This window comes from Poecilia reticulata, chromosome 6 (assembly GCF_904066995.2).
Source record: "Poecilia reticulata chromosome 6, P_reticulata-male-v2, whole genome shotgun sequence".
In the NCBI taxonomy this organism is placed as follows: Eukaryota; Metazoa; Chordata; class Actinopteri; order Cyprinodontiformes; family Poeciliidae; genus Poecilia; species Poecilia reticulata.
The window spans coordinates 3,561,874-3,585,640 of NC_088835.1; the positions used below are offsets into that span (position 1 = coordinate 3,561,874).

At 42.3% G+C, this 23,767-nt stretch overlaps 1 protein-coding gene across 10 annotated transcripts in view; it reads left to right on the forward strand.

Moving 5' to 3' along the window:
- ptprz1a (protein tyrosine phosphatase receptor type Z1a) overlaps positions 1-23,767 on the forward strand; it is a 170,023-nt gene that overhangs the window by 91,237 nt on the left and 55,019 nt on the right. For all 10 annotated transcript variants that reach the window (XR_014087762.1, XM_081607661.1, XM_081607655.1 and 7 more), the window contains exons 6-10: positions 2,915-2,981; positions 3,071-3,228; positions 11,388-11,538; positions 16,411-16,595; positions 18,160-18,286. Coding sequence is in view for 9 of the 10 variants with exons in the window: in XM_081607661.1 (XP_081463787.1) it covers positions 2,915-2,981; positions 3,071-3,228; positions 11,388-11,538; positions 16,411-16,595; positions 18,160-18,286 (688 nt within the window). In the remaining variant the exon portion in view is untranslated. The remainder of the gene's footprint in view (positions 1-2,914; positions 2,982-3,070; positions 3,229-11,387; positions 11,539-16,410; positions 16,596-18,159; positions 18,287-23,767) is intronic.

A 23,767-nucleotide genomic window follows, 5' to 3' on the forward strand; every position in this document is an offset into this window, starting at 1 on the left:
CCAGCTGAGAGACGTAATCCCTCCAGCGTGTCCTGGGTCTTCCCAGAGGCCTCCTCCCGGTGGGACATGCCCGGAAAAACCTCACCAGGAAGGCGTCCAGGAGGCATCCTGACCAGATGCCCGAGCCACCTCAACTGGCTCCTCTCAACGTGGAGGAGCAGCGGCTCTACTCTGAGTCCCTCCCGGATCACCGAGCTTCTCACCCTATCTCTAAGGGAGAGCCCAGCCACCCTGCGGAGGAAACCCATTTCGGCCGCTTGTACCCGTGATCTCGTTCTTTTGGTCATGACCCAAAGTTCATGACCATAGATGAGGGTGGGAACGTAGATCGACCGGTAAATCGAGAGCTTCGCTTTTTGGCTCAGCTCTCTCTTCACCACGACGGACCGGTACAGCGCCCGCTTCACAGTAGACGCTGCCCCAATCCGCCTGTCGATCTCCTGCTCCCTTCTTCCCTCATTCGTGAACAAGATCCCCAGATACTTAAACTCCTCCACTTGAGGCAGGACGACCCCCCTGACCCGGAGAAGGTACTCTACCCTTTTCCGGCTCAAGACCATGGCCTCGGATTTGGAGGCACTGAGCCTCATCCCGGCCGCTTCACACTTGGCTGCGAACCGCTCCAGTGAGAGCTGCAGATCACGTTCTGATGAAGTCAACAGGACCACATCATCTGCAAAAAGCAGAGATACGATCCTAAAGCCACCAAAACGGATCCCCTCAACACCTCGGCTGCGCCTAGAAATTCTGTCCATAAAAGTAATGAACAGAATCGGTGACAAAGGGCAGCCTTGGCGGAGTCCAACTCTCACCGGAAACGAGCCCGACTTACTGCCGGCAATGCGGACCAGACTCTGACACCGGTCATACAGGGACCTGACAGCCCGTATCAAAGGGCCCGATACCTCATACTCCGGGAGTACCCCCCACAGAGCCCCCCGAGGGACACGGTCAAACGCCTTCTCCAAGTCCACAAAACACATGTAGACTGGTTGGGCGAACTCCCATGTACCCTCCAGGACCCTGCTGAGGGTGTAGAGCTGGTCCAGTGTTCTACGACCAGAACGAAAACCACACTGCTCTTCCTGAATCCGAGGTTCAACTATCCGACGGACCCTCCTCTCCAGGACCCCTGAATAGACCTTACCAGGGAGGCTTAAGAGTGTGATCCCCCTGTAATTGGAGCACACCCTCCAGTCCCCCTTTTTAAACAGGGGGACCACCACCCCAGTCTGCCAATCCAGGGGAACTGCCCCCGATGTCCATGCGATATTGCAGAGTTGCGTGAGCCAACACAACTCTGCCAACGAGGAGCTTTTTGACCACCTCGGCGACCTCGTCCCCAGAGATTGGAGAGCCCAACCCAGAGTCCCCAGGCTCAGCTTCCTCAACAGAAGGCATGTTGGTGTGATTGAGGAGGTCTTCGAAGTATTCCGAACACCGGCCCACAACGTCCCGAGTTGAGGTAAGTAGCGCACCATCCTCACTATAAACTGTGTTGGTGCTGCACCACCCTCTCAAGGAGACTGGTTCCAGAACCAGAGCCATGTGTCGAGGTGAGGCCGACTATTTCTAGCCGGAACCTCTCAGCTTCGCACACTGGCTCCAGTTCCTTCCCCACCAGAGAGGTGACGTTCCACGTCCCAAGAGCCAGCTTCTGCAGCCGAGGATCAGACCGCCAGGGTCCCCTCCCTCGGCTGCCGCCCATATCACAATGCACCCGACCCCTTTGTCCCCTTGGACAGGTGGTGAGCCCATCGGAATGGGGACCGACGTCTCCTCTTCGGGCTGAGCCCGGCCGGGCTCCGTCGGTAAAAGCCTGGCCACCAGGCGCTCGCCATCGTGCCCCATCTCCAGTCCTGACTCCAGAGTGGGGCCCCGGTGACCCGCGTCCGGGCGAGGGAAAACAAAGTCCAAAGTTTGTGTTCATCATAAGGGATCTTCGGACTGCGCTTTGTCTGGTTCCTCACCTAGGACCTGTCTGCCTTTTGTGACCCTACCAGGGGCATAAAGCCCCAGACAGCATAGCTGCCAGGATCATTGGGACACTCAAACCCCTCCACCACGATAAGGTGGCAGCCCAAGGAGAAGTTTATTTAAATAAATAACACTATTTATGAAATAAATACCGTATTTTCCGGACTATAAGTCACACCCCCGAAGTTTTTAAAAAAAAACAGTAAACATACACATATAAGCCGCACCGGACGATAAGCCGCAGATATCTGTGCCGCTCTAGGTTTTCCACAATGATGCAGCAGAGGGGGACAGACACCCAAAATTTGAGTCATTACAGATCAATTGAATATCACATTTATTACGGTTATTATTTATTTCCTGACTTTTGTACATTCTGGAAAACAATATTTTTTTTACATTTGGGCACTCCTACAAATGTCACACTTTTTCTGTTACAAACTGACTCTGGCCCCCCACCAGAGAAGGGAAATGTTATGTGGCCCTCACAGGAAAAAGTTTGGGGACTCCTGGTTTAGAGCATCTTACTGTACAACAGCATCAAAGGCAATCACATCTTACATGGTGTTTTTGAAAATGTCTATAGAACAAAATTATTGATGAGCTGCAATCTACTAAATATCATTATCATGTAAATATTTTAGTTGGAAGCGTAAAGCATCAATTAACTGATATGGAAAAACATAACCTTGAGGAGACTAAAATCACTGGGAGATATTTGTAAGTCACTAATATGTTTTCAATAAGTATTGAAAACAGAAGCATGTGTTAGTATTAAAAACTACAACAGTGTAACGGATTACACTAAATTAAGGGGAAAGTTCTGTATCACAACTCAATATTACTATTTGTCAGTATTTTTACAGGTGAAATATTCAGGTTTGAGAGTAAATCTCAAATCAGTAAAAACTAATTATTTTTTTTCCCTTTGGTTCAGACAAGCACTGAAGACAATATGAACTACGCTCCCATCATCAGTGGTATCAACAGTGTGAGCAGATATGGTACAACAGCTTCTTTAGTTTCCTCGCCTTCTTTTTTGCCCTTCACTTCTTTTGCATGTCTTTCATTGTTTTTCTCATTTGCTGTCTAGGAAAGAGTGCAGCAGTGTCACCGTTTACCCTGCAAGGTCTCCTGCCAAACTCCACAGAGAAGTATTTCATCTATAATGGATCCTTGACCACACCGACTTGCGACGAGACTGTCGAGTGGATCGTCTTTAAGAACAAGGTGGCCATATCTGATGAGCAGGTGAGAAATTAGGTGTCAGTATTGGCAATAAAAATACTTAGCTTTACAATGAACAAATTACGATAATGGAGAGTTGATAACAAAAAAGTTAGCTTTACAGGGCTAACATTGCACATTGTGCAGGAAGGTGGATGGTTCATGGTAGGAGAGGTTCTGAATCACATTTACTGTCATGGCCCTTAAAACAGTGTTTTATACCTTCACTCACAGAGTTGAAAGGGTAAATTATCATTCCACAATACAGGCAATGAAGCAGTGTTGGGTGGGGCAGAGAAAGTTGTCAGCACATCAGGCGTGTTTGTGTGTGAAAGGTTGGCCTGAGAGTATGTGTGTGTGACAGTCATGCATAGGTAGACCTCATGGAAAGCAAACACCGTCATACAAGACTCACTTAGGATATTAAAGCTATGGAAACATTCACACACACACGCACACATGTAAAAATTCAAAACAACAATAATCATGTTAACAGTCGGGCATCAATATTATTATTATTTTGTTTGAAACATTGAGGTAGAGGTGGTCAGCCCATACAAATACTTGGGCCTACAACTGGACAATAAGCTGAACTGGTTTTCCAATACAGACAATGTGTACAAGAAAGCACAGAGTAGAATGTACTTCTTGAGGAGACTGGCCTCCTTCAATGTGTGCTCTAAGCTCCTGTGTCTACTGTTGTGTCTACTGTTGTGTCCATTGTGTCTACTGTTATATTCTACGCAGTTGTTTGTTGGGGGGGCTACGCAAAGAAGAGAGACATACAGAGATTGAACCGCCTCATCCGCAGAGCTGGCTGTGTGTTTGTGTGAGCCTGGAGTCTGTGGAGACAGTGGTGGAACAGAGGACACTGTCTAAGCTCAGCTTAATCCTGGAGAACACAAGCCATCCCTTGCATACTGTTCTCTCCAATCAGAGGAGCTCCCGCAGTGACAGGTTTCTCTCACTGGGATGTTCAACTGAGAAAAACTCCTTTGTCCCACGGGCCATTAGGCTTCACAATGCTATGATTTCTGGGAGGGTTAAGGGAGGGAGACGGAGTAATTAGCATTTTTAACGTATTTAAGTTCCTTTACTAGACTGTTTTTAATGTGTGTATATTGTGTACGAAATTTCTTAATGTTGTGTGGATGTGAATTAATGTGTGAGCAACAGACAATCTCAATTTCCCTATGGGATTAATAAAGTTTTTTTTACCTTACCTTACCTTACTATTTCCAGAATGCAGATGGACTCACAAGTTTAAAATGCGAGACTTGAATATTACAGAGGAGACATGGCTTATTGAGGTTTGTGCAACTTGTACACTGGCTGTGTCTTTGAAGTTGTACGACAGGTTCTAACTGGTTTACATTCCAGCCAGGTTCACGCTGTCAGAACTGAATGATTTTAGGTTATGCTTGGAGCTAAGTGTTGTTTGTGAGGTTAAGAACATATTGTGCTTTGTAACTGATGAGTCAGTGACTCAACTAATGCAGATACAAACAGAGTCATAGACAAAAGACTATAATTAGATTTATATTCCTCCAAGTTTTCCATACACAAAACTTGGAGAAAGCTATGAAAATGCTGGAAGAGAAAGAACCTCTGTGTACAGCTGCTGTGACTCTATATTCATTTGAATTGGATTAATCTTGGTGCTGTGTGAATGTCTTGCATCAGGACATAGTGAAAAAGATCATTTTAATCTGTCACAGCATATGAATAGCAACACACGATCTACCATTTTTTGCTATGGAGTGGTGACCTGTCCAGGGTGACCCCTCCTCTCACCTATTGACTGCAGGAGATAGGCACCAGAACCCTTGTGATCCTACAAGGAGCAGGGCCTACACCCCTAGTAGGGTCACGAGCATGATAATGGATGTATATATAATTTTTCCTGCCTGTCATGTCATCTGACCTGATTCAAATGTAAACTCATCCCTCTCATCAGGTGTTTTCCCCTACAGCAGTTACCAAACTACTGATAAAGAGAAAAAATCATTACTGCAGAATTGCAGGCCAGTCTCCAACCTTCCATTCACCAGTAAAATTATTGAAAAAGCTGTTGGCTTCCTAAAGATGACCAACCACTTTGAAACCTTTCAGTTTGGTTTCCGTGGTTACCACACTACTGAGAAAGCCCTTTTACTACAGTTATTGCCCTCTACTGTTAGGAAATGCAGAAGTGTCTGTTCCAAGGAACGTTCATAGTAGGCCAACCAGGGGTAAAATTAGTTTTAAATTCCTCCCGGTACTATGACAAAAAAATATATATATATATTATTATTATTTTTATTTTTTTTTGTCATAGTACCCCCAAGAATTTAAAACTACTTTTACCCCTGGTGCTAATTCATGCTTTTACATGAGACACAATATAATCTATTAAATTTTAAAGTCATATACAATATTTTCAATAATTTTAATATTAAATAATGTAATGTTTTCTTCAATAGCTTCCAGGCCATGTGAAGTATATTATATTAGACAATTAATTTAATTTCACATAATTATCGCGGTAGAAGCCATTTGTTAGTTAAATACTTAATGAAACATATTTACCGTGTTTGATGTTTGTTGTAAATGACATATAGTCACAATGAACGAGGTAATTAGTCCAAGTTTGTCGTTTATTGAACGTTCAGAAATTACAGCAGCTGTGATGAACCAAGACAAAGGTAAAACAAACTGAGCAGATGATCAACTCTAAACCACTCACCCCTTTTTATTCTGCTCCTCTCTTTATTAACGGACCAGAGGCTTTGGAGCCACCCCTAACGTGAGTTGGGGGAATCCTAGGAGCTATGCTGTCTGGGGCGTTATGCCCCTGGTAGGGTCACCCAAGGCAGACAGGTCCTAGGTGAGGAACCAGACAAATCGCAACCCGAAGACCCCTTATGCTGCACAACAACCTTGGATCTAGCGTTCCCTCACCTGGACGCGGGTCACCGGGGCCCAACTCTGGAGCCAGGCCTGGAGGTGGGGCACGATGGCGAGCACCTGGTGAGCCCAGCCAGGCTCAGCCCGAAGAGGAGATGTGGGTCCCCCTTCCAATGGGCTCACCACCTGTCAGAGGGGCCAAAGGGGTCGGGTGCAGAGTGTGACGGGTGGCAGCCAAGGGAGAGGACCCTGGCGGTCTGATCCTCGGCTGCAGAAGCTGGCTCTTTGGACGTGGAACGTCACCTCTCTGGTGGGGAAGGAACCGGAGCTAGTGCGCGAGGCTGAGAGGTTCTGGCTAGAAAGAGTCGGCCTCACCTTGACGCATGCCTCTGGTTCTGGAACCAGTCTCCTTGAGAGGGGCTGGACGTACTTCCACTCTGGAGTTGCCCACGGTGAGAGGCGCCGGGCAGGAGTGGGCAATCTTGTTGCCCCCCATCTTGGCGCCTGTACGTTGGGGTTTATCCCGGTGAACGAGAGGGTAGCCTCCCTCCGCCTACGGGTGGGGGGACGGGTTCTGACTGTTGTCTGTGCTTACGGGCCGAACAACAGTTCAGATTACCCTTTTTGGAGTCCTCAGAGGGGGTACTGGAGATTGCCCCTCCTGGGGAGAGACAGTGGGCAATGACAGTGAGACCTGGAGGGGTGTGGTTGGGAGGAATGCCCCCCCGATCTGAACTCGAGTGGTGTTCTGTTGTTGGACTTCAGTGCTCATCACGGATTGTTCATCACAAACACCATGTTCAAGCATAAGGGTGTCCATATGTGCACTTGGCACCAGGACACCTAGGCCGCAGTACGATGATCGATTTTGTCATCGTTTCATTGGATCTGCGTCCGTATGTCTTAGACACTCGGGTGAAGAGAGTTGCGGAGATGTCCACTGATCACTACCTGGTGGTGAGTTAGCTCCGGTGGTGGGGGAGGAAGCCGGTCAGACCTGGCAGGCCCCAACGTGTAGTGAGGGTCTGCTGAGAACGTCTGGCCGAGTCCCCTGTGAGACGGAGCTTTAACTCCCATCTCAGGGAGAACTTCAAACACGTTCTGGGGGAGGTTGGGGACATTGAGTCTGAGTGGACCATGTTCCGTACTTCCATTGCCGAGGCGGCTTATCGGAGCTGCAGCCAGAAGGTTGTTGGTGCCTGTCGTGGATGCAACCCTCGAACCCATTGGTGGACACCTCCGGTGAGGTATGCTGTCAAGCTGAAGAAGGAGTCCTATCGGGCCTTTTTGCCCTGTGGGACTCCAGAAGCAGCTGATGGGTACCGGCGGGCGAAATGGCATGCGGCTCGGGTGGTCCCTGAGGCAAAAACTCTGGTGTGGGAGGAGTTTGGAGAGGCCATGGAGAAAGACTTCCGTACGGCTTCGAGGCGATTCTGGTCCACCATCCGGCATCTCAGGAGGGGGAAATAGTGCAGCACCGACACTGTTTATAGTGGGGATGGTGTGCTACTGACCTCAACTCGGGACGTTGTGGGCCTGTGGGCGGACTACTTTGAAGACCTCCTCAATCCCACCAACATGCCTTCTGTTGAGGAAGCTGAGCCTGGGGACTCTGGGTTGGGCTCTCCGGTCTCTGGGGACGAGATTGCCGAGGTGGTCAAGAAGCTCCTCGGTGGCAGGGCCCCGGGGGTGGATGAGATCTGCCCGGAGTTCCTTAAGGCTCTGCATGTTGTAGGGTTGTGTTGTCTCACACGACTCTGCAATATCGCATGGACATCGGGGGCAGTTCCCCTGGATTGGCAGACTGGGGTGGTGAGTCCCCTGTTTAAAAAGGGGGACTGGAGGGTGTGCTCAAATCACACTCTTAAGCCTCCCTGGTAAGGTCTATTCAGGGGTCCTGGAGAGGAGGGTCCATTGGACAGTCGAACCTTGGATTCAGGAAGAGCAGTGTGGTTTTCGTTCTGGTCGTAGAACACTGGACCAGCTCTACACCCTCAGCAGGGTCCTGGAGGGTGCATGGGAGTTCACCTAACCAGTCTACATGTGTTTTGTGGACCCGGAGAAGACGTTCGACCGTGTCCCTCCGGGGGCCTTTTGGGGATTCTCCGGGAGTATGAGGTACCAGGCCCTTTGATACGGGCTGTCAGGTCCCTGTATGACCGGTGTCAGAGTCTGGTCCGCATTGCCGGCAGTAAGTCGGGCTCGTTTCCGGTGAGAGTTGGACTCCGCCAAGGCTGCCCTTTGTCACCGATTCTGTTCATTACTTTTATGGACAGAATTTCTAGGTGCAGCTGAGATGTTGAGGGGATCCGTTTTGGTGGCCTTAGGATCGCATCTCTGCTTTTTGCCAATGATGTGGTCCTGTTGGCTTCATCAGATCGTGATCTGCAGCTCTCACTGGGGTGGTTCGCGGCCGAGTGTGAAGCAGCTGGGATGAGGCTCAGTGCCTCCAAATCCGAGGCCATAGTCTTGAGCCGGAAAAGGGTAGAGTGCCTTCTCCGGGTCAGTTGGGTCGTCCTGCCTCAAGTGGAGGAGTTTAAGTATCTGAGGATCTTGTTCACGAATGAGGGCTGAAGGGAGCGGGAGATCGACAGGCGGATTGGGGCTTGTTGATCTCAGGCCCCAATCTCCATTCCCAAGACACCAAGATACTTCAACTTCTCCACTTGAGGCAGAAACTCACTCAAAATCCCAGTCACCTCACACTGAACTGTGAACCACTCCAGAACACGCTGAAGGTTGTACCCTGAAGGAACCAGTAAAACCAGATCATCTGCCAAAAGCTGTAGATAATCACATTGATCATACTGGCAACAAGCTTGACTTTATGCCAACAATGTAGACACAGCTGTAGCTTTGGGCCTGCAGTGCTTAGATAGAACCCATCCAAATGCAGCACACATTTTAGTTTTAGGAGTATTTTTACTACGCTGTACTTTTTACTTTTAGTGGAATAATTTTATCATAAAGCATTGCTTCTCTTACTTGAGTAAAATTTATGGATTTCCTACCCACTGAAGAATACCAAAAATTCAACACACAGAGACAGACCTGCAGTTTTTGTTAACATTTCAGAAGATTTTTATTGAAAAAAACTGATATAGAAATGTTTTCTTTTGCCCAAATCTGTTAATTGTTTTTGTTACTTATATGAATTAGTAATTTTTGTTCTTAACATTCCAAAATTTCCATTGAACTTTACATTTCGGTCAGATTATGTAATTATTAAATATTAAACAACTAGTAATTTGAGCGATTGCTCAATACTTGAGTGGACTTTTAGCTTTCGCTTGAGTAAAAATATACTGAAGCAGTGTTACTTTCACTTGAGTACAATTTTTAGGTTCTCTGCCCACCTCTGGTTATAATGAAGCTGTAGGAGATCAGCAGCCTAGTAATTGTGAAATCCAGGTGAAGGTCTGTATAGAAGGCAGGGTTAGGTGCAGGTAAGTGCAACCCAGACAGAATTGTCATGGCCTCATTATGAAATCGTGAAGTTGCTGGGACGGGTGAATGAGAACGCTAGAGATGGTAGGCTGAAAGATACATATCCAAAGGCATTATAGATCAGGTGTGTGTGGAGCAGCATATCAGGACATTTTTGTAGATGATGATCACGAAGAGAGGAGAAAGATGGCCGTAAACTGTCATGATGTGATGCTGGTTGATTGTGGATCCAAATGCAGAACAGTGGATTTTTGTTCTGCATTTGAACAGAAATAGATGATGAAAAAGGAATTTAATGAAAATGATGAACGACAATAAAGTGTCTGCCGTGTGAAGCGGGCGCTGTACCGGTCCGTCGTGGTGAAGAGAGAGCTGAGTCAATAAGCAAAGCTCTCGATTTACCGGTCTATCTACGTTCCCACCCTCATCTATGCTCATGAGCTTTGGGTCATGACCGAAAGAACGAGATCACGGGTACAAGCGGCCGAAATGGGTTTCCTCCGCAGGGTGGCTGGGCTCTCCGTTAGAGATGGGCTGAGAAGCTCTGTCATCAGGGAGGGACTCAGAGTAGAGCTGCTGCTCCTCCACGTCGAGAGGAGCTAGTTGTGGTGGCTCGGGCATCTGGTCAGGATGCCTCCTGGACGCCTCCCTGGTGAGGTGTTCCTGGCACGTCCCACCGGGAGGAGGCCTCGGGGAAGACCCAGGACACGTTGGAGGGATTATGTCTCTCGGCTGGCCTGGTAACGCCTTGGGGTTCCCCCAGAGGAGCTGGAAGAAGTGGCTTGGGAGAGGGAAGTCTGGGCCTCCCTTCTAAAGCTGCTGCCCCCGCGACCCGACCCCGGATAAGCGGCAGAAAATGGATGGATGGATGGATGGATGGATGGATGGATGGATGGATGGATGGATGGATGGATGGATGGATGGATGGATGGATGGACAACCACCACTGTGTTCAGGGGAGGCTTATTAATGATCGCTAAATAAACATCAAGCCTGCAAACCTAATATCGTAATGAACTAAATGTTATGTTTTTAACATAATCTCAGGTCGGCTTGTGGAGCGCAGGAGGTTGCCATGGAAACGGGTGTGCTTAAATGACAGAGACGGAGAGTAAAAAGGTGCGAGTGGTTTAGAGTTGATCACCTGTTCAGGTTGTTTTACCTTTGTTAACCTTTGTCTTGTCTCATCTCAGCCGCTGTAGTTTCAGAACATTCATATTGATGTTGATGATACTTTCTCCAAAATAACCTTTTTCAACCTTTACAGCTCCACTATTTAAAATGAGGCTTTAACATTCACAAATGACAGTGAAATAAAATCCAGTCCAACATCTGGTTTGAGGTGATTCCTCTGGAACCTGTTGGAGGAAAAACATTACAACTTCAAAAAATGAGCTTTAACCTAACAGAGCTCTGTGGTTCCTCCTATCAGTATGAGAGTCAGGGTGAGGAGGCGCCATGTTAGGAAGAGAAGTGGAAGCTGCAGGATCTTCAGAACAAACATGTCATGATGCTGGGCTACTGATTATCCCTCTGTCTGGACACAGGATCAATAGAACCAGTTTAAAAGCTAAAATGAATGGTTATATGCCAGACATGGAAAACTGGGATGCACTCCATGCCATGATGTTCAGGTTTTAGGTCTCATGGTATCTCAAGGTGTCAACATTGCAGCCAGTGGGCTGAAGGAAATACAGCTTTATTTTGTAGCAATTCAAGAGCTAACCAGGTTTCATATATATATATATATATATATATATATATATATATATATATATATATATACTTATTTTGTCATAGTACCCCCACTAATTAAAACTACTTTCACCCCTGGGTCCTCCTGTTTGCAGCTGGAGATGTTCTGTGAGGTGATGACGATGCAGCAGGCTGGTTACGTTATGCTGATGGACTACCTGCAGAACAACTTCAGGGATCAGCAGGAGCAGTTCGTGGGACAGGTGTTCTCCTCCTACACAGGCATTGAGGAGGTGCAAATTCCAGGTTGGTCAAACTCCAGTCTGAACATTTTGCAGTTGAGACTGTTTTTATGCAGCAGTTTAAATTCTGCTCATCTGTATGATGATGACATGCGATTGTATTACTCTTCGACCTTCCGAGATGTTCAAACTGTCTCAATATGGCTGAACAAAAACTACCTGCAGTTAAATGCAAACAAAACTGATTCATTTCAAATAGTTATGAAACCAGCTGAATCTGCCCTCTAGTGGTCAAAGCTGGGAAGTAGTAGGGGCTTCGACGGCCCTGTATAGTGTTGGCCCCCTGCTGTACCGGTTTGTTCTGTTTGATCGGCTCACCGGGTCCAACTTTCTGTTAATACTTTTGGGGTTTTGTTTTTCTTTTTTTGGAGGGGGGGACACAGGAAACTAAGGGCATTTAACTCTTTTTTTCACAGAAAATCAGAAGCAGCTGAACCAAAAAAACCAAAGTTCAAGAGAGTTTAAGAATAAAAATTTTGTTGAACCCTCATTCTTGTCTTATGTCCTCAAGTATGTTGTGCCCTTGGTGGACGTAAAATAACTAAATCAGATTTCCATGCATCACTAAAATCTTCCTTAATAACTACACTGCTCAAAAAAATAAAGGGAACACTTTAACATTTAAGTGAACACTGAAGTGTTAGTGTTCCCTTTATTTTTTTGAGCAGTATATTTTCCTGAGAGCAATGAAAGACATGAAGGTTTTTCTCCTGACTGATATGTCTAGGTATGCGTTTTCACATAATCACACACAAGAAAGAAGCTGTGAGTAGTGAGAGCAGAGATGTTAGTTCAACTCTGCTAAGAAGGAAGTGTGTCAGTGTTTGCACAGTCTGAGTCTCCTGCTACCTATTGTAACAGATCCCTATGCCCCTTTTAATCACTGATAATCTGACTTATCTTTCATCTGTATTACTGTTAATTGTATGTTTGACCAAGAATCATTCTGGAAAAACACAGTAAATACTTTAACTCTTTCCTGTTTTGTTTAAATTTGAGTATTCCATATCATATATACCTTCGGGCTGCTGGAAGGTACATCTGAAATGGATATGGTGGCAATAAAATGTGGAGAAGTCAGAAAAGACTTCCTGTCATCAGAAGCTTTAGCAGAAGGGCTTGTTAGAGGCTAAACATAGCTTTAACTCAGATAAGCTAATCTGTCATCAGCTTAGATAAACTGCCAACTCCATTATGCAGTCAGATGGAAGCCAGTGATTTTGTTTCTATACCACGAATGTCACATCAAACTTTACAAAGACACAGAGGTCCAGGAATAAATAATCAGATTAACCAATCAGGCACCTCAGCCTCAGTAACACTCAGAACCATTCCCAGTACTGTAGAAATGTTTTATAGGCCCTGTGTCTAATAACGGTCAGATCAATAAAAATCAGTTACAAGTTTGATAAGGATAGCTAGATGTGTTCAGCAGCAGCCTGGTATACTTTATCTGTGTCTAATAATTTGGCTTAAGATTTCAATTAATCGTGATAAAAAACAAAACAACAGTCATCAGGGAACGTCCTTACTGGTTCTGACCAGTTTTCACTCAGCTTCGTCTGCTTCAGTCTGACATAAAAAAGCAATTTTTTAAATACTATAACTTTTTTGAATACAGCTTGTTGTTCATAAAAGCATGGCATATTCTTTAACCTTTCTAAGGTCGAGAAATATTTTAACTCTTTCCTGTTTTCTATTTCTGTTTCATATAACTCCTGTCTTCTCTGGTCGCCAGTGAATTTCATACCCACAGAGTTGCTTAGTGGCTTTCAGTAAGTTTCTAGGATTTAAACGGATAATGTCAGTTTAATGTCTGTCATGTTTCAGGTAGAGATCCTTTTGACCTTAATAAACCCGTCGCCCAACATCAGTGTGCTGGTCTAAGCTTTTTCACCAAGTTTGATTTGCTGCTCAGCTTTGTAGCCATCACTCTGTGTTGTTGATACATTAGGCCTCATCAACAGCCTTTTCTTTTCCTCCACCTTAAAGGCAAGGTGACAAAAATAAGGGAAAGTTATTTTTCTAAAGGATCCTGTCACAAGTTGCTGCCACCGCTCTCAAGTTTTTACCCAGTTTGTTGTTAGGCTGTTGGGATGTTTTGTAATTTGACTTGATTCTAGTTTCATTATTATTTTATGTTAGTTTCTTATTTTGAATAGATCTGTCTTATTCCTGTTTTCCTCTGGTTCAATTCTTTTTAGTTTTTCTAGTTATGTTTATTTCTTGCTGACAGTTATTCTTTGTCACACTTGTTTTATTAGTTTTTTGGGGTTTTTCTGTCTAGTTATTCTTTGTGTTAGAATAATTTTTTGTTCCCATCTGTATTCTGCCTCTCCCTCCCTCAATATGCCTCCTGCTCCCTCCACTCACACCTGCAATCAGTTAGCTCATCAGTCCAGGTCTTTTGTTCATTCACCTCCCTCGTATTGAAGCTTCTCATTCTTAATCACTCCTCACTGGATCCTTTTGAGTACTCATCACTTTCCCATGACTCCTTAGTGGCTCTTTACTGGTTTCTTTTACTTGAACTTTGTGTTTTGCGTTTGTGGCCTGGTTTGTTGGAATCTTGTAACTTTATTGTCGTTCATCATTTTCATTAAATTCCTTTTTCATCATCTATTTCTGTTCAAATGCAGAACAAAAATCCACTGTTCTGCATTTGGATCCACAATCAACCAGCATCACATCACGACAGTTTACGGCCATCTTTCTCCTCTCTTCGTGATCATCATCTACAAAAATGTCCTGATATGCTGCTCCACACACACCTGATCTATAATGCCTTTGGATATGTATCTTTCAGCATACCATCTCTAGCGTTCTCATTCACCCGTCCCAGCAACTTCACGATTTTATAATGAGGCCATGACAATTCTGTCTGGGTTGCACTTACCTGCACCTAACCCTGCCTTCTATACAGACCTTCACCTGGATTTCACAATTACTAGGCTGCTGATCTCCTACAGCTTCATTATAACCAGAGGTGGGCAGAGAACCTAAAAATTGTACTCAAGTGAAAGTAACACTGCTTCAGTATATTTTTACTCAAGCGAAAGCTAAAAGTCCACTCAAGTATTGAGCAATCGCTCAAATTACTAGTTGTTTAATATTTAATAATTACATAATCTGACCGAAATGTAAAGTTCAATGGAAATTTTGGAATGTTAAGAACAAAAATTACTAATTCATATAAGTAACAAAAACAATTAACAGATTTGGGCAAAAGAAAACATTTCTATATCAGTTTTTTTCAATAAAAATCTTCTGAAATGTTAACAAAAACTGCAGGTCTGTCTCTGTGTGTTGAATTTTTGGTATTCTTCAGTGGGTAGGAAATCCATAAATTTTACTCAAGTAAGAGAAGCAATGCTTTATGATAAAATTATTCCACTAAAAGTAAAAAGTACAGCGTAGTAAAAATACTCCTAAAACTAAAATGTGTGCTGCATTTGGATGGGTTCTATCTAAGCACTGCAGGCCCAAAGCTACAGCTGTGTCTACATTGTTGGCATAAAGTCAAGCTTGTTGCCAGTATGATCAATGTGATTATCTACAGCTTTTGGCAGATGATCTGGTTTTACTGGTTCCTTCAGGGTACAACCTTCGTGTTCTGGAGTGGTTCACAGTTCAGTGTGAGGTGACTGGGATTTTGAGTGAGTTTCTGCCTCAAGTGGAGAAGTTGAAGTATCTTGGTGTCTTGGGAATGGTGGTTGGATGAAACAAGAGATGAACAGACAGATTGAGGATTTTTCTGCAGCGACATGGTCTCTGCTCTGATGTGAACAAAGAGTCAAAAAGTAAAGCTTTCAGTGTACCAGTCTGTCTGCGTTATATAAGACCCTCATCTTTGGTAAAGAGACGGGAGACCAGGAAGATAGAGCCCATCACCCATCAGCTAGTTCTAAAGTTCTTCCACTGGCTCCCTGTAGCTCAGAGAATAGACTTTAAAATACTGTTGTTACTTTTAAATCACCGAACAGTTTAGCACTACAATACATTAAAGAGCTGCTGTTGTTGTACCAACCTTTCAGACCTCAGGTCTTCTGGTTCTGGTTCTGCTCTGCATCCCCAGAACCAGAACCAAACAAGGAGAAGCAGCATTCAGCTTCTATGCAGCACAAATCTAGAATAAGCTTCCAGAAAACAGTAAAACAGCTGAAACACTGACTTCCTTTAAGTCTACACTAAAAACCCACCTGTTCAGAGTTGCTTTTAAACCATAATTAAGAAAATACTGAACAACATTTTTGATGTGTAATGGTGGCACTTGACAAAATGTAAAATAGTTGACTGTAATTTATGAATTTGCATTTTTGTTTTTATTATGTAAAGCACTCTGAACTGCCATGTTGCTGGAATGTGCCATGCAAATAAACTTGATAGATTGATTTCTAGTAAAACATTTTTAAAATTACTTCAGAATTATTCACAACTATGTATTCATCTTTTCACATGAAATCCCAATAACATATAATTAAATTTGTGGTTAAAATGCAACAATATGTGAAAACGTTCAAGTCATACTTCTGGAAAATACTGTGTTCCAGTACACTCCTGCTAGACGGTCAATGATATAAGTTACATCTTTTATAATGAAATATTAGTTGGTTCTGATGTTTCGTTTAAAATTTTGATAATTCTGTACACTATTAGAAATATGAATGTTATCTGCTTGTAAAACAAATTATCTAAATTTTGTGTGATGCGGTGATGTTGGAAGGAACAACTAGAGTCTCATACTGATGTTAAAGTTGATAAAAAAATAAACTGTTTCCAATATTTTTTGTGTCAGTAATGTTATGCCACATCTTCTAGAAGATAGCAACTGCTTCCTGGTGTCTTTATTTAAATTTGGTGTTTGTTTTTCTGTCAGTGTGCAGCTCAGAGCCTGAGAGCATCCAGGCAGCTCCCCAGAACCTCAGCAGCCTGCTGGTGATATGGGAGCGGCCACGGGCGGTGTATGACGCCAACATTGAGAAATACTCCATCACCTACCAACTGGCCAAGGCAGAGGACTCTGTCCTGTCTGAATACCTGACCGATGGATATCAGGATACTGTGAGTAATCATCCAAAAGTTAACCATGCAGAAACTAGAGACAAGAGCACACCATTCAGAGACTGAGATAAGCTGCCACCTGAATCAAAGTAAAACATTTATTGTGAATCACACTGTAGTTTATATGTATTAACTATAGATGTGCTGATCAGGTTTTTTCCTGCCGATACCGATACCGATCACCCATGAGGGCTGATCACCGATACCGATCACTGATACCGATCACATAATTATTATTTATTTATTTTTTATCATAAACACTACCGGTTACATTATGTGGAAATAGGAACCATGAATGCACCTTAATTTAGACAAAAACTTGTTTTTAATAACTTTTTCCAAGAAGAAAACTAAACAAAAACAGGCATTGTGCTAATTGTACTGCTATCGGTAATACTATCTTTAACAGACTGATAACATATGGAGGCTCTGAAGAGGCTAAATAAAACCTCTCAACATTGCCAAAAAATTCAAGTATAAAACTTAACATTCAAAGGCAAATACAGGATCCATTACAATAAACAATCCAGAGTTACTGAATGAAAACTTCCTGATAGCATGGCGGCTAGCTGATTACTGCTAGTTCTGAGTGGCTGTTTCTGACTGAGCAGAGTAATTATGCAGAACAGGGAGGAGATCGATTATTTTTTTAGAGATTATCTGTCTCATGTTAGGACAGCGAAAGTTTTAATATGTATGTAAAATTTATTTTTTTAGGTTAGATGCTGCAGCTTTAAACAGAGGTTCGGTGTGAGAGTCACTACCAGGTGGAGCAGAAGCGGCGCTCCGTCTGTGAAATATTACTACCTGTAGCGTAGCAGCGGTTCAACAGCGAGAGCAGAACCAGCGTCTTACATCGCAGCTCGAAGACTTAAATAATTTTGCGGGTTATTTGTTTAGCTTTCTGACCGTCATGCTAATCCGGGTGAGTGTTTGTAGCTGTGCGCTGCTTTTCCTGCTATCTGATCCTCCATATGTCTTTTTTACTGCAGTGAGCCTCGATGTAGCCAAACTCCTCAAGTATGCCATTGTTTTTATGTTGTATTAGCTTCGTTGTGTTGATGCATTTTGACCTGCTTCAATTTTCTGCCGCAACACTCAAACTTCCCCATTCACTCAGTGCGTTATAGTTCCACATCGCTTAGGATTTGTTGCTGCGCGTTTTGCGCAGAGTGAAGGAAAGAGGAGACCAGCTGCACAGGCAGGCTGAGAAATGAGATGCAGGTGATCAGTATCGGCAACAAGAGCCAATGATCGCCGATCACCGATCATGCACTTTTTCACGGAAATCGGCCGATTATGATCGGTGACCAATCGATCGGCACACCTCTAGTATTAACTGATTATAAATGTGTCTAATGAATCATACTAACACACATATGCAGACAAACAACAATGTTTTCCTAGAAACATCAGCTCCAGTCTTACCAGATACTGTGACAAGATTTTTTTAGATGGCAGCTATAGTACGTATGACCAAACTACTGTGAGAAATTAAAAATTAGTGAACTAGTTGGGTTGATTAAACTGTACGGTCAAAATGGATCTCATCTTTCACCACTAGGGGGCAATACTCGATGACTTATTGCCCAATTCTACCTATGAGATACGAGTGGTGGCCATCTGCACCAATGGTCTGCATGGACGCGTGAGTGACTTGCTGACAGTTGTCATGCCCTTCGATGACCTTGGTAAGAGCGACCGCACCTGATGCCAAGCATAGATGCTCCTAGATTTCTCACTCAGCTCCCCAGTTTCATTTAGTCTAAAAGAAAGGACCAAAAAGCTGTCCTTCTTGCTTGTTACATGTTCACAGGTCTTTATCTTTGACGGATGGAATTTATGCTTGCCTTACTTTGCCATACCCTAACTCCAGGCCGGTCTCCTGCAACTTTTAGATGTGTCTCTCCTTCAACACACCTGGGTCAAATAATGAGGTCGTTAGCAGGACTCTGGAGAACTTGACTTCCCTTAGAAGGTGATTCAGCTGTTGGATTCAAGTGTGTTGGACCTGGGAGACATCTAAGAGATGCAGGACACCGGCCCTCCAGGACCAGGACTGCCCACCCTGCTCTACATCATCATGCAAACCAAGATCTACGGATCTACTTCCATATTTTGACGTGATATTTTGGTACTATTCTGATCAACTGGCCTTCTTGTCTTGACACAACTATGACATGAAATAATTCCTTTTGCCTTCTAGCACTTTGAATTGTCCTGTCCTGGATTATTTATTTATTTATATTCATAGTTTATGCTTTTTCTATTCTTTACATTCCTTGAATTTGTTATTGTCTTATACAAGAATAACAATTTAATTTTCAGAAAATGAGTCATACTAAGTAGCTTTAAATTACTATTTCTATAAAAAGATTCTGAAAATATTTTCTTTGATAACTTCTATTCCATTTTTTTTATGTTTCCTGATACAGTTGTATTTCTATAATAGTTAAGTTAAACTGTGGGTATTTTTTCTGCTCTACATTTTCCATGACAGAAGTGTGTTCAGACTGAAGTGGAGTTCTGCTGTTTTTATTAGCTGTCACTGTTTAACCTGTGTATGAAAGCACTTTGTCATTTCAATGGGGATTAGAGTTCATCATGTTGGATGCAAAGTGTGACGGCACGGTACAAGAAAGATGACATGCAACCAAATTTAGCATTGCATGCAAACAATGATATTATGATAATTGGAATTTAATATTTTGTACAGGTCTAAAAATAACTTAGCATGGTTTTTAACTTTTATAAAATGTTACCCTTTATTTCTAATTACTTCAGTGATAAGTAAGTAGTACTACTGCCAAACAGATTCTAAAACATTTTGTTTTCTGACACGTACACACATAAACTCATACTTACACACATTCACAGATACATATTATTGGTTACCAACAGCTTTTGGGATTCTGAGTGTAGCTTAGTGCTGGTAAGATACTAACTACTAATTACTGAACAGAGCTCCACTTAAAAATAACAAAAACTAAGTTATAAATAAATTTGAGCCAAAAGTTTGATAAACTTGGAAAATTGATAAAACCTTATAATAGTGTCCTGCTATCATGCTCATGACTATTGGTCAGGAATATATTTAGTGTAAATACATTTTAGACAAATACAATTCCAAAATGACAAGTTTAAATTGTTTCAGTTAAAATAATTCAAATCTGGCCTATTGGTGTATTTCTATGAAGGGAGAATTCCTGTTTCCTGGTTATTTCTTTTTTGTTATTGTTTTGACTTTTGTTTTGATTTATTTTTTTTGACCGGCTGAAACGTAAAATATCTTAATCTTTTAAATCTTGTCTTAATCTTTATCTCTCCCTCCCTCCTCCATTCTCTTTATTCTGGGCTTTCTCTATATTTTAAAATAATTTTATCTGTTATTTAATTTTAGCCTGATGGTGTTCTTTTCAAATATGTTCCCCACAGATTTCTGTTTTTCTAAGATAACAGTTCATACCTCACTTTTTGTCCATTAGTTCATGTTTTGTGTTTCTGGCTTTGATTTTTCTTTTGCATCTGTCCCTTCTGACTCTTCCTGTGAGATAGCTGTCTGTATGTTTCCAGATTTAGTACATGTAATCATAGAAGTGGCAGTGATTGTGATTTTCAATATTTTAGTTGTAATTTCTGTAAAAATAAATTCTCTATCTTGTTAAGAAGGGAAAAATCTGCATTCGATTTCATTGTCAATCAGTAGTATTCAGGCCCACATGAAGTGTTTGCCCAACTAATAATGTATGAGATGAGAATGCAGTGCCATAGCAACAAACTGTTGCTTTCAGTTCAGTTTATTTTATGGGGTTATGTGGATAAACAGGTGTTTAAACATATTGGTTTTTATCAAGTGGTTAAAATTGTTATTTTGAGTTGAAACCAAACACATCAAAGTTTCACCATCTTGAGAAAATTCCTGTCTCAAATGTCATCACAGTTCCTCTAAATGCTGCTTTATTAAGACTCGCTTTAATCTAATTATTGCATTGAATAAAAAAAACTGTTCACAACAAATATGATGGCGAACTTATTTGACATGTGCTCAGACATGCTTTGACTGAGCACGTCAAATAATTTCATCAAGAATGTTTCACTGATGTCATTATGCTATAAAACTTTAGAGTAATATGGAAAATTAAACTGCTTAAAGACTCTACTTTTCTTTTTAGCGTTACATGTCTGTTGTTATGACAACAAGAAATAAGTCAGAATGAAATTAGTCCTATGAGCAGGGGCGCAGTAAAGGGGTGAAAAGTGATGACGATTTTAGGGGCCCTGACCAGCAGGGGCCCTCCACAATTTCATTATTTATATTTTGTTCATAGACATAAAATAAAAAAATCGGGGTCCTGTCAAATACAAAATCAATCATATTGTATTTTCAAAGATTGTTTTTAGCAGTAAAAATTTAACATTACCCCTCCCAGACCAAAACACACATCCGTTTTTGCCCTGAGCCCCCCTGGATCGGCATGAAATGGTTCGTTCCTGCTTGGAGCGCTTCACCGTGACATATGCAGCTACAGTCAGTAGAAGCTGCTGCTGAATACAGCTGCCACGAAACGACTGTGGCAGTTTCTATGCTGCAAAGAAAAGTTTTAGAATTAGGTTTTCAAAAACAAAATAGAGGGAGAGAGAGAAAAAGGCAAGAATGTTAATTTATAGCTCAGTTTTTCTCCAAGAGAGGTGGGTAGACATGTGAATGTCAACCATTTAGCATAATTAGCTTTACTACAGACTACTGTTTGCCTCCATTTCGCTAGTATTTAATGGTATCGGTATCGGCAGGAAAAAACCTGATTGGCACATCTCTAATAGCTACCAATAAAGCAGATAAATGGTTTCTTGTAATAATTTGTTTTTCCCCCATTAGGACATTTAGCAGTGAGTGAATGAGGATGATTGACAGCGCTAAGACCCTTCTATTGGTTCTGATTGGTTGTTTTGGTCAGAACGGTGCATTACTTTAACCAGTAATAGTAATTCAGGGAGGAGATGGAGGAGATTGATTGTTTTCACAGATTATCTCTCATAACAAACTGCTATTACATGGTGACAACTTTAACAAATATGGAGAAAACATATTTTTTATTAAAGTTATGTACTGAAGCTTGAATAAATTGCAACTACATAGCATTTTTAGAAGTCATGTGTATTTTGTATGGAGGACCAAAACTGACATATTAATAAATAAAAGAATAAATATATCAATAAAATAATATACATATCCAACATAATAATAAATAAAAGAAACAACATAAAAATAAAAGTAGAAATATAGAAATAAAAGAATAAATATATATACTACATAATAATAAAAACAATAAATATATAAATAAAATAATAAATATGTATTTTGATAAGAAATAAAAGCATAAATATATACTTTGCTTTTATTTTTTTGCTTCTCCCTTTTCCGTTCTCTGTATTTCCATTTGCTGTATTTATTTTTTGTATTTATTTCTGTATGGACCTTACCAAGCTCCACACAGAAACGCCCCTCGAAAGTCCCACGTGACTTCATGTCTCACATTAACCTCCTCACAGAGCTTAGCTTCTATGGGATTTTTCGTTTCGATTGACTCTGCAGAGTATTTCTGAGTCGATTAGTTTAGCATTTCTGCCGGATTTTCACAAAATATCAGCCACGACAATAGACAAGGGAACCAACAAGTTCATGTCATCTTTTTTGGAAGACATCAAGATGTTTTAGCCACGTGATGCCTCTAACATTGTGCGGGTTGCAGCTAAATGCTACCAGTCGATGAGGAAAACAGCAGATCCTCAGCATAAATATAGCTGTGGACAAGATCACTGACGCCTGTCGTTCTTGCAAGGCTGGGTAAGTCGGGCATTCATGGTTTTGATGGTTCGAATGTGCCTAGGACTTATACACGGTACTCGGTGCTAGCGTGGCTAACACGACTACAGTTTAGTAAAAGTTAGTGTGGCTAACACGATTACAGTTTAGAAAAAAGCCTTTTCAGGTGAAATAAAATCTTTAATGTATGTCAGATACGGTACACATTGCATATTGATCTGTTCAGCTAACGTAAGGCTGTAACAGACAGGCTTCAGGATGTAGAAGTTGTATCGGTACTGCCATTATGCTGTACTTGGCTAAAAGGTTTTCATAATGGATGTGTTTATTATTGACTTTTTTTTTTTCATTCACTAAACACAAAAAAAGCAAAGCAAAGCAATAATACTTACGCCAGCAGACATTTTGTTCTTATTGATCGTATGACGGTTGAGCTGCAAATGTGGTCGTGCACAAGCTTTGATCCAAGCAAGGCATTCCATTTCAGATTTTGGAAATCTGTGAATTTTAGTTCCACAAACACAATCAGGATACCTGACATCGCCTGTACAGATACCCCACTGACTGTGGAGAACCAATCTTTTTCGAGTCCTGACGCAAAAACTTTCTGTCGGTCTGGTAGTCCACAATGTACCTTTGTGAGTTTGTGAGCCGGTAACCCACGTGATAGCTGCGCTGTGACGTAAAATGGGCATTAGCCAATGAAAGGCGGGCCCTGTGGTAAGATCCATTATTTGCTCGCTGCATCGTTATGTTAATGAGGTGGGCTGCCTTCTATGTCCAGCTCTCTATTGGTCAATAAACAGGAAGAGAACGATCCGTGTGCAGATCGATTGTGAATGCCTGCGCTGTGGTCCTCTTCGGCGAGAACCTTATAGACCCTTTTCACAAGACATCAAACAACATCTGTTTAACATCCTAACATCCACTATCTATACATAATCTAAAACTAGACAAATTCCTCGCTGACTGACACCAGTTTGATTACGAAGGTACGTGTTTTGGTTTTTTTCTAGCTGTCAGTTGATATGCTAGGCTAGCAATAGTAATTTGTTAGCTGGCTAACATTACGTAGCCTTTCTGTTTTGGAAATATAACGTATTTAGGCTCTAATCTTAATCACATTTTTATAGTATAGACTGGGGTTGCCACCCGTCATGGAAAATGCATGATCGTATTAAACCCTCCTCACTAACGCTAGTTTCACCACCCGCTCAGTAGCGACATTACCTGTAGCCACAAGTCCAAGACTTGACAGTTATGCCAAACACCCGCTACTCCACCACTTAGGAAGCAACACTGATTGACCCGACGAGGGTCCCCGTTGTCAATCAGTGTTGCTTCCTAA